This window comes from Poecilia latipinna, unplaced genomic scaffold (assembly GCF_001443285.1).
Source record: "Poecilia latipinna isolate Pla-1442-1.1 unplaced genomic scaffold, P_latipinna-1.0 Scaffold28, whole genome shotgun sequence".
NCBI classification, from domain to species: domain Eukaryota; kingdom Metazoa; phylum Chordata; class Actinopteri; order Cyprinodontiformes; family Poeciliidae; genus Poecilia; species Poecilia latipinna.
In genome coordinates this window covers 382,165-392,749 of record NW_015112644.1, presented here as the reverse complement: position 1 = coordinate 392,749, position 10,585 = coordinate 382,165, and the positions used below count along the sequence as shown (strand labels likewise).

The 10,585-nt window shown below is 40.3% G+C and overlaps 1 protein-coding gene across 2 annotated transcripts in view; it reads right to left on the bottom strand.

The window, feature by feature from the left end:
* Window positions 1-1,866: 1,866 nt before the first annotated feature.
* Window positions 1,867-10,585, bottom strand: part of arhgef10 (Rho guanine nucleotide exchange factor (GEF) 10) — a 59,480-nt gene continuing 50,761 nt past the window's right edge. For both annotated transcript variants that reach the window (XM_015039436.1, XM_015039446.1), the window contains 2 exons: window positions 5,736-5,858; window positions 1,867-4,135 (listed from right to left, as the gene is read on the bottom strand). In XM_015039436.1, coding sequence (XP_014894922.1) covers window positions 3,630-4,135; window positions 5,736-5,858 — 629 coding nt within the window. In that variant the 3' untranslated portion in view covers window positions 1,867-3,629. The remainder of the gene's footprint in view (window positions 4,136-5,735; window positions 5,859-10,585) is intronic.

The window sequence follows — 10,585 nt, the reverse complement described above, 5'->3', positions numbered from 1 at the left end:
TATTAACCCCACAGTCAACAGGGCGAAGCTCTCCTTCTGCGGTGCGCACTGTGGAGGCGTCCAAGAGATGCGACATTCCATTACGCATCTAATCTGTCATGGACACCATAGTAACTGAGGGAAATTATGGGTTACTGTTGTATCTACTTTTTTTTTTTTTTAAGAATATTAAACCCAATTTATTTCAACTCAAAAAGTGAGACTTATTTTATAAGTTTGTTACACATTAATACATTTGAAGTGTTAAGTTGGTTAATTGAAATTAAGATTGTTTGTAGAAAATGAAGAATTAGTTTAATAGATTTATTTTTTTTGCAGACATATCATGGTCTACACAAAGCCATGCCAGTGATTAATGACTTTATACAGATTACGAGCAGAGTGTGACTAAGCAGGGTAAGGAAAGATACCTCATTGCTAAAGAACTTGGCCATTCACAGAGCCCCTATTCAAGAATACTCATGGAAAGTTGAGTGGAAGGACTAATGCACAGGCAACAGGGAGTGGAGAGGCACAGAGTCTGAGTTGCAGTGTTAAGTTTCCAAGGTTGGACATTTATGGGAGAAGGCATCATGTCCTCTGCTGGTGTTGTGTTTTATTAAGTTCAAAGTTAGAAGTCTGAGCCTATTGTCAAGAGGATGTTGAGTGATAGCAGCGCTGGTAATGCAGTTGAGTTGCAGCCAGCTATTAAAGCAACCTGGGTTTCTTTCACACCTCAGCAGAGCTACATGTTGCATCAATCCACTAATGCAAAAAAGCCCTGAATTAGTATTACTGTAAGTGAATACACTCTATACAGTTCATAGACATATTTCCAGTTGGGTGGCACTTATGGACTAAAAATCCTCTCATTTTGATAATTTAATATTCTAAATTTTCAAGAAACTGAACTTTGGAAATTATCATGAAGCTTCCAGCTCCAGGCAACACAAACCCTACTTCTATTAACAGTTACAATATTAATAGTTTTGTGGAAAAATATTTGCTTCAGCACAAATTCTTGAGGATTAACATCTCAAGACAGCAGGAGCTTCAAAAATAAAGGCATCCAGAGTCCATAATAAGACACAATCCATGAAAACGCCTAACAACTGGCCTTCAGATATAAAAATAGAGGAGCCCCCGAGAAAGCATCACACAACTATTAAGCCTGCGAGATAAGAGGGCATGAAGAAAATGAGCCTTAATGTCAGAAGCTGAGAACAAAGGCTTGCTGAGCGCTGATACGGGCACACAGACTTTCGTCATGGAAACCTCAGTGTTGGAAGGAAAACCAAAAAAGCCTTCCAGTCTCTGAAACGCCGGGCAAACTAATAACCGGGTTAGTCTTTTGGTTCACTGAGAATGAATTAGCTCAGTGTTTTCTTACGTTCACGTCCAACCTACAAAACTATGACATGCCCCGGCAGTTTGTGTTGGTTTGGGCTGCAGTGTGGGACCGATTCCAGCTTGAAATTGTATTTTTGGTCAAAGCAGATAATTTAAGGAAACATGGCTGTTGTGCAACCTTGGATGTGGGCGTTGAGAGAAAGGAAGCCTTGACCTGCTTCTGTTGCGGAGCAGGAGAAATCCCGGAAGAGCCGTATCAGGCCCAGTTCCTGCGGCCCCCTCAGGCACATTGCTAGTCTTGGCATGTACTGATTGCTGCACACAAGCACGGTACAAGTACAAGGCTGGAGTGAGTGAAGAAGAAAAGCAATACTGACCCTCTGTGTAGGTCTTTGTTTATCTGAATTCAACCAGCTTGCCAACTCTCCTCACGTTTTAACACAGGAATGAATGTAAACAAAATGTATTATCACAAAGCGTAATGGGGGAATATTCTCAAAGCTGTTGTTTAAAGACGACTTTACACAAGTACCAAAGTCTACTTAATAAAACACTGTTTATAGAATTGTTAATATACATAGGTACATATACAAGTGTTTTCAAAGTATAAATCATTTTTTTAAATATATGGGAAACAAACATGCATTAAGGCAGAAAAAAAAAAAAAAAGAGAAACCTTCTTGGTGATAACATCTCCTCTGTGAACAGAATCCTGGCCCGCCAGGGATGCTCAGATGCCTTCTTATAAAAAAATCATCCATCAGAACTTTGCTTATTTGTATAAATCCCTTTACAGAGAAGTCAAAGTTCTCTCAGCTCATACACCTAATCCTGATTCATTACACTTCAGATTTACAACTCTGATCCTGATGGGTGATCTAATCCGTGCTGAGGCCGTTTCAAAGCTCCATTCTTACCTTGCACGCCCTCCAAGCCCCAGTCATTACTTAACCCTTGCCTTTCAACACTGATTTAAATACTGCAGTCCAGCACGCACACCCGAGAAAATTAACATGATTTAGCCACATCACAGATAAACAATAAACACCATATAAAATTAGAGCCTTTTCAGTTTTTTTCCCCAAGATAATTTCCGTTTTTTTTTTTTTTTTTTACAGTGCAGTGCCTTGCAGAAGTATTGTACTTTTTCCACATTTTGTCTCATTACAGCCACTAACTTCATCGTCTTTTACTCAAACTGTTCAGTCCATCATTCAAAGACGGAAATGAGTGTGGCAAAGCAGCAAATTTAGCAGGAAGCCGCCTTCAACGAAAATCGCCTCTGGAGGAGGTGCAGCGATCCACAACTCAGTTAAATAATCTATTGATAGAAATGTTAGTAGCGAACTTCACAAATTTATCCTTTCTGGAAAAGCGACAAGACGCTAGGAAACCATCGTTGCAGGAAAATCATAAAAAGTATCCTCTGCAGTTTGCAACAATCCGTAAGGCAAGCAATAAAACCTAACCTTCTGTCCCACAAAAGAATATGTGGAGACAAAAACTGACTCTGTGCATCAGACTAAATACAAAGAGAGCAAAATACTTAAGAGTGGCACAGAGGTTCACCTTCCAGCAGGACAATGAACCTAAACATGCAGTCAGAGCTATGATGAAATGTCTCAGATTGATTAGGACATAGAATGACATAATCAAAGGCAGGACTAAAACAATTTCCCAATCTGTGTCAAGACTTGGAAATTGATAGTCGCATATCTGTTCCTTTCAATCAGACAGAGCCTGAACTTCTTTGCAAATAAAAACTGATAAGTTTCAGACTCTAATGGTTAAAAACTGGCAGATGCGAACCACAAAAGACTTGCAGCTGTAACTGAAGTGAATGTCATTAATGAAAGATGTTGGAACCCTGTACTTTGTGTTGGGTCTATCGCCAAATAGTCCAATTAAATACATTGAAGTGTGTGGTTGTTAAGTGGCAACATGTGAAAAAAGTTTCACGGGTATACATACTGTTGCAAGGCACAGTAGGTTTTTTGACCCATTTGTAGGAGTTGTTTGCATAAACATTAAACGTGATTAAGTGATTTGACTAATAACCCATTTACAAGGCTGGAATATCTTGGTAATATAGCAGAAGGCAAACATTTTGGTATAAAACTGGCCATTTAGTTGCTGTGATTGATCCAAAATACTTGGTGAAATGTTAGCAGACCGCCATTGGAGGACCGTATGCAGATCATTTGGTTCAACATGAAAAAAGCAAAAACATGAAAAGAAAATACGAGAAAGATTTTGTGAACTTTTCAGGTATTTAGACTAACACCTTTGGAGTTTTGGTGTCACATGTTCAGTAATGGGATTTGCCAGATCATGATGGTGGAGGTGTTGTCCTCATGGCGAGACTGTTTGGTCTTTTTGTTGACTCTGCGGTGGCCCAGGCCTCCAGACACAACTAGCAGAGAGCTGACATCCATCTTGCTGGAGCGGCGCCCCCTCTGGTGATGGGCAGGGTCGTGAAGCAAGTCGTACAACGCCCCGTCCTCTGGGCCATGCTCCAGGGAAGCTTGGGAGGGAGCTAAGGAACCACAGGAAGAAGAGGACAGAGAGTCCTGAAGAGCCATGGTGGTGCAGCCTGCCTCTCCCAGCCACACACCCCGTCCCTGAGGAGGACTGGAGGCTGTGTCTGACACGGGCTGGGCGCTGTCTGCGTCCACAGACTCTATCTGTTGGAGTGAGGAGGAAGGAGTGGAAGATGGCAGGCTAGACGACCAGTTGCGCACCGCCGTAGCCATGGTGAGGAACTTGACGGGCCCATTGTGTGCATGTAATGACACCATTCCTCGTCCTAAAGAATAAAAGTAAAAAAAAACAAAAAAACATTGTGGTCTACTAACAGGCTTTGTGTTCAAGTATTTACATATATGAAACATAATATATAGCGTGCAAACAACAGTTTATGAGAAAAAAAAGCCTACCAAAACAAATCGTACTGGTTTAAACTTCACCAGTATCCTTGTTGTACTCTACTACAATGCTGTTGAGCAGGAAAGAATACCAAGAGACAATGCAGGGTGAACCGTGTGCCACAATTTTCAGTGCCAGCTCCAGGTCATTTGTGGCAACCCTCCCCCATTTGAGGATTCAAGAGATTACAGCTACAAAGCTGATTTTCTACTATGGGGGGAATTTCAGTGTGAATGTCAAAAAGTTGCGCAGCCATGATGCTGTTGCTGAAAACTGTGATTCTGTGTATTATTTTTAACCCAGATTTTTCTGCCTTTATTGTTTCTTTACCACATCCCATCACCCTGTGAGATCTATTTGGCCAGATAGGTTGAGTCTGCCAATAATTTTTCCAAAGTAGTCTTTTGTGATTGTGTTATTACACACCAATATTGCAATAATGATCCGCTATGCTGTGCAACTATATTGCAAACAAACCTGGTGAATAATGTAGAAAATGGCGAGCAGGACTGAACTTAACTGTCCCACTTGCTCTGGGTAGAGTTTTTAAAGTGTAGCATCGGTACTTAAAAGTATCTCAAGAGTGTATAAGTTTTTGCAACCTACATGTACTTTTTCAATCCACCAGTTTTATTGTTTCAAAAGCTAAACAACAATACAGAGGAAGATGAAAAAGTCGTTCTTTAAATATGCCTAGAACATCTTCTAAGCTGGATCTAATCAAACTGCAGACATAAAGTGCAGCTGAAACTTTTAAAAATGGTCAATTTCATATAAAGACATTTCAAACCATCCTTTATGAAAGTGTCACAGATGAAAAAGTAGCATTCATAATATACTATAATATTTATATAGGCATCTGGGTAGAAAGACCTAGAGAACATCCATCCACTCATCCATCACCAAAGCAACCGACACGCCTGCTAAATCTTGAGATGTTTAAAATCCCCCATTTCAAACACCACTGGGACAGTCTTTAGATCAGACTTTGCAGACCTGGTTACCCAAGATGCCACTCTTTGCTGTAGTTCTCCAATAGCAAACTCTCCAGATTGGCTTCAACTTCCTGCATATTGTGTGCATGACAAGACAAACAGATTTTCATCCAACCTTCTGGTCAGTGGGGACTAGACTGAAGTTGGTCTTTGTGTGTTGTTGTATTTAAGCACCAGGGAAACAACAAGAGATGGATTACCAATTTGAAGTTTTAAGACTCAGAATCACAAGCTTCTTTTATAGAACAAATGTCACTCAAAGTGTTATACTTTGTTACACTTGACAGTTACATTTATTCATCCATAAAATGGTTGGCTCTAAATTATAACTTCATTCTATATTACTTTCTGAAATCTTTGTATCATCCTCCTTGTCCATTTCCAGGATGACGCGAGTGAACGTAAATTAAAACCCACATTTTGCACTCATTTTTTGCAGCCCTGCTTGCATTTTAAGAAACACAATGCACTTTAGTTGTATGTTACCTGTCACTTTGGGGATCCCTTGTAGTCTGGGGACAGAAAGCGCCACAGTCACTCCCAAGTTGGTTCCTGCTAGTAGCAAACCATGGCAAACCAGCAGGCTGCTCACAGAGACTCTCTGGTTTCCTGCAGAAAAAACACAAAACAGTTTATTCTTACATCAATTAAAGTGTTTCTATAGTAAATTCAATGATATTTGCATAAAAGAAGCAAGGCCTTGGCGAACACATCCTCCCACACACAGTGTCTCCTGGAAAAATCAGAAAAACTGCACAATTAATGGTTCACTTCACCAGAAAAGAGGGACAGGCTTTGTTTTACAATGTGGCAGCATTTTCTGCAGCCATGATGTTCAAAGCTTGCGTGTCTCCAGGGCAACGTGAAGAGGAGTGTGGATAAAAGCAGCCCTTTTCAAGCGCCTGAACAAAGAAAAATGCAGCATTATGGCCAGCTCTGAGTCAAGCAAACAAACACAAAACGTGTTATGTAACAAGCTGAGTGAAGCGTAATGCTGTAATTAAGGAAGAAGCTCTGCCTCTATTCAGAAAACTTATGGCCATTACAGCAGGACAAGCCGACGTGACCTTTTTCTTTCTCTCCTCTTCAGAAAAACCACTGAAGCCTGGTCGGACAGTAAGAGCTGCGATTGTTAAGCTAATGACACCTTTCAGCTAGGAGGGCCGTAAAATCAGCAGTTCTGTGACGATGATGGCAGTTCTTTTCAAATACGTGCCACTCTGGCCATTCGAAGTATAAAATCTATCACGGAAGCTTTCTCACGCTACAAATGTTGCATTAATAGCTGAATATTTTTATCATACTTGTGTGGCTGCAAAAAAATGCCTTACATTTTGCTAAAACAGTCTTTTCAGTGTCTCCTTCGTGGGAGGTGAGACTGCCATGAGTCATTACTGCTGTAACAGCTTGACTTGAATTTCCTCCCTCAAAGTAATCCTCTTGGGCTTTTGGAAAAATTACTGCCTGTCTATGTGCCCGACCCCACACCCCCTGTCCCCACCCCCGCTTCTCTAGAGCTGACCCCATCCATGGGGCACACACGCCAGGCTGCCATACTTCTTAAATTCCTGCCAGATAGGCAGGCTGGTAGAGTTTAACACTAACATCTTGCCCACATGTGCTTCTAATGAGGGATCAGAGTCGGGAGAAACACAGACTCCTGGTCAGAGGCCTTGCTCAACTTCCTCCTTTCATAATATTTGGAGTTCCCCACCCAGAGGGTGAACTAAAATAAACCCTATGAGAGCATCAACACGGGCCGGCTCAGGACCCGATCCTGCAGGAGAGAACCTCTTTGATCCGCACCAAGACCTGACAATCAGCAGCAGGAGGGAGGAGTAGATTTCAAAAATTACAAAAACACGCTCCATCAGCCAGTCAGTCAGTCCAGAAATACCTCGGATCAGCACATTGTGAGTAATTGCCCGTTGCTGGACCTGTGACCCAAAACCTTTTCTGACACATGCACACAAAAACTTTTGGGTTACGTTGTTTACCCAAAATAATGAGTTTATGCTGCTGGAACAACAATTTTAGTAGTTTAAGCCAGATTGAGTCAAAAAAAAAAAAATATCACCGAGTTTGTTGGGTTGTCAGCTGTTTTATATTAGTGCCCAATTGGCCCCTACACCAACAGATACTATGGTTTAATACACCAGTTGCCATTTTGTCTACTACTTTTATTTTCTGATAAACTATATACATGCATCCAGCATATGGTATATAGCATAGCATATTTAGTTTAGTTCACACAAAAACATTGCTGTAAAACGATTGCGGTATCAAATTTAAACTTGAGGGTGAATTTAAGTAGAAAACCAGAGGAACTTCAATGTTATCAATTTATTTTTTGCAAGAAACATGTTAAATTTGTACAGCTGGAATCACAAGTGACCATGTTGTAAGTGCATTTACAGGTCTAATTAAATTATAGGCGAGTATTCTTTTTTTTTTTTTATCCAGTACTGTCCCACCCAACCTGTCCATTAACCTCAGGGTCAGCGAACAATATTTTCATCAATATGTGTTACATGTGGCTTAAGATGCTTGCAATATTAGTGGTACAAAAACAAAGAAACATATGGATGAGTTATTTACCAGCCCCCTGATATTTGTCTCCCATTAGAACATGCATGGCTGCATATTTAGGTCACACAGCACAAGACAATGGCAGACCCTCACCACTGCAGCCAGTCAGCTGTCTTCTTCGAGACATCATCACAGAGCAATCTGCTGTAACAGTGGACTATCATCTGCAGTTTGTTGAGCTCTCTTTAAAAGTATTACTCCTAACTTGACTGTAATTAGTACACCTTTTCCTTCTTCCGTAATGGCATGCTTGTCTTATTTAAAGTGTTCAATGGCACCACCAAGTGATTACTGTTGCAGCTTATTAGCCATCTGTGGGAATGCTGCCTGGATTAGAAACCGCTGTCTGTTCAGGAGTGACTGGTAGAACTGCTCCGACGTGCATGAACATGAGCAGGAGGACTCCACCGCAAAGCTCCTCCTTGATTCAACACTGCACCATTGATAAAGGCAGTCACACTGAGGGCAACACCCCATGCCTTTCCACCTTTTGTAGAAATAATATTGCTGAATCAGCAGTGGTCTTGGGGGTGCTGAGAAGCCATAATCACATTAAGACTTCTTACAAACTGAAGAATTATACCTCAGTGTAATGTAATGCTTCACTATCTTCTGTATAAACGGATGATGTTATTCCGCCTCTGTGAATAAACACCGACGTGGTGCAGTATTGCAGGGGAGTCAGCCATCTCTCTTTCCTTCTAACACACAGATTGCAGTCAAACCATGCAGTCCAGTTTGGCTCGAAGTTCCAGTTACATCAGAGGGAGCACAATTTTTTGGTCTCGCTCTGTTCCTCAGCAGCCAGCAGTGTAATGAGTAGCAGGAAATGACAAAAAGCCAGACAAGAGTCTACAGTACTTTTTTTTTTTTTGCTAAAATATCCCAAATTATTGCAGCTCAAACTTGCTTTAGACTTCCATATAGACTGACTATCTCAAATTCCTTTATTATCAGAGGAAATGGAACTGCCCAGAAGATGAAGGCTTTCATGTGTGTCAGCTTGTCCCAGAAGCAACTTCCTGTGGCTGCATGGATACCATTAACCAATAAAGACGGTGAGCTCCCTCAACCAATCGCTTTTATCACCCACATCTCTCAAAGAGCACTTCCACTTATTACTCTAAGTAGTGGATATTATATGGAGGCTGAAACACAGTACAAACTCAAGGCAGCATGTCAGCTTCTAGCCACAAGGATCATCCTCAGAGATGGTGTCTATTATCATGATCCCACAAGGAATAATTTGCTGACGTGGATACAGAAATAATCGATGCATCTCCGGTGAAGACGGACGGAAAAACAAGAAATGGCTAAAAGCAGCTACAACTGTGATGCACCCACAGCACCAGCAATGCTCTTTGGGTCAGTGTTTTTGGGTCATGCTGATACAAAGCAGCAGATTACAAGATCCGGCGCAGCAGGTCACTGATGTTTTCAGACACAACACAAGTGATGTAAACCTAATGTTTCAGTTTAAGCTTGGAAACTGTCCTGAATACATAATCATTTATTATAATGAAACTATTAATAGAGACGTTCAGATACAACGGTGGTGCTGAGAGACATATGGAGATATGTAAAAACTGTTTGGGTTGAACTCTCAATCTTTTTTTGGCAGAAACACCATGCTACTTCCAAAGTCAATGTAACTTGGGTGTTCTTCTACAAAGGCCATAAAATAAATATTTGCTCTCCACAATAAAACCCATCTGGATTCAAATCTTCTATGAGTCATGGCTCATTTGTTCAGACAGCACAGCTTGTTAATGACAGGTTTACAGCTGCACCGCCTTACTCAACCACTGACTAAGAGTTGAGCCTTTATCACAGAATGTTTTAAAGCAAAGGAAACTGCTCTACAAAGAGTACAAACAAAACAATGTTCCCAGAGTTCTCGCTTTTACTACTATTGCTTTAAACTTTATGCATTTGTCAACCTGTCAAAGGTAATAAAAACCATAGAAACTTTTATATTTGGGGTTTGAGTCTCTCAATTAATTCCAAAGTAGGCTCTTACAAGCACGACGTCTTCACAGCTTTATATTTTGTTCATCAGTCACTTTTTTTTTATCAGGTTACTTTTAGACAGTTTTAAGATAGCAGAATCTATCTTCTTCATCCTGAAAGATACAGCTTACCACTGACATTAGAAAATTGGAGAGAATTGTAAAAATAAATAAATAAATAAACTAAAAAAAAAAAAGAAGCTGTTTTGATGCGAGTCTATGCTGCCAGCTGATACCTGGGTGATGATTTGGGGAACTCCATCAAAATGTGAGAACAAAGTCTCCATCACTGAGTTGGAATCCAGACTGGAATTGGAATATTTCAATGTTATTAGATGAAGACGAAGAAGGTGAAACAACTATCCTTTCCTTTCCAATTTTAGACTGTGTTTAATCTTTGTTAAGCATATAAATTACTGAGTAACAGCAGAAATCAAAGAGGGCAGTACACACAGCTGGATTAAATCTTGAAATCCTATAAAAGACTTTAGACAGAGCAATATATTCTTTCCCAATTTCCAGACCACACGGTGAAGTGAAAACTGGTGATATTGACAAACAATCCTCTATCAGTATAAATCAATCCAATAAAAAAAAAAACATGAGTACAAAACATGTTAACTTTATCTTTTTCTGCAAAGGAGAAATTTATGCCACAAGTTTAGACAGGTGAATATAAATATTTTTGCGATTGTGGTTAGGCCTGTCACGATGATAAATTTTGCTGGACAATTAATT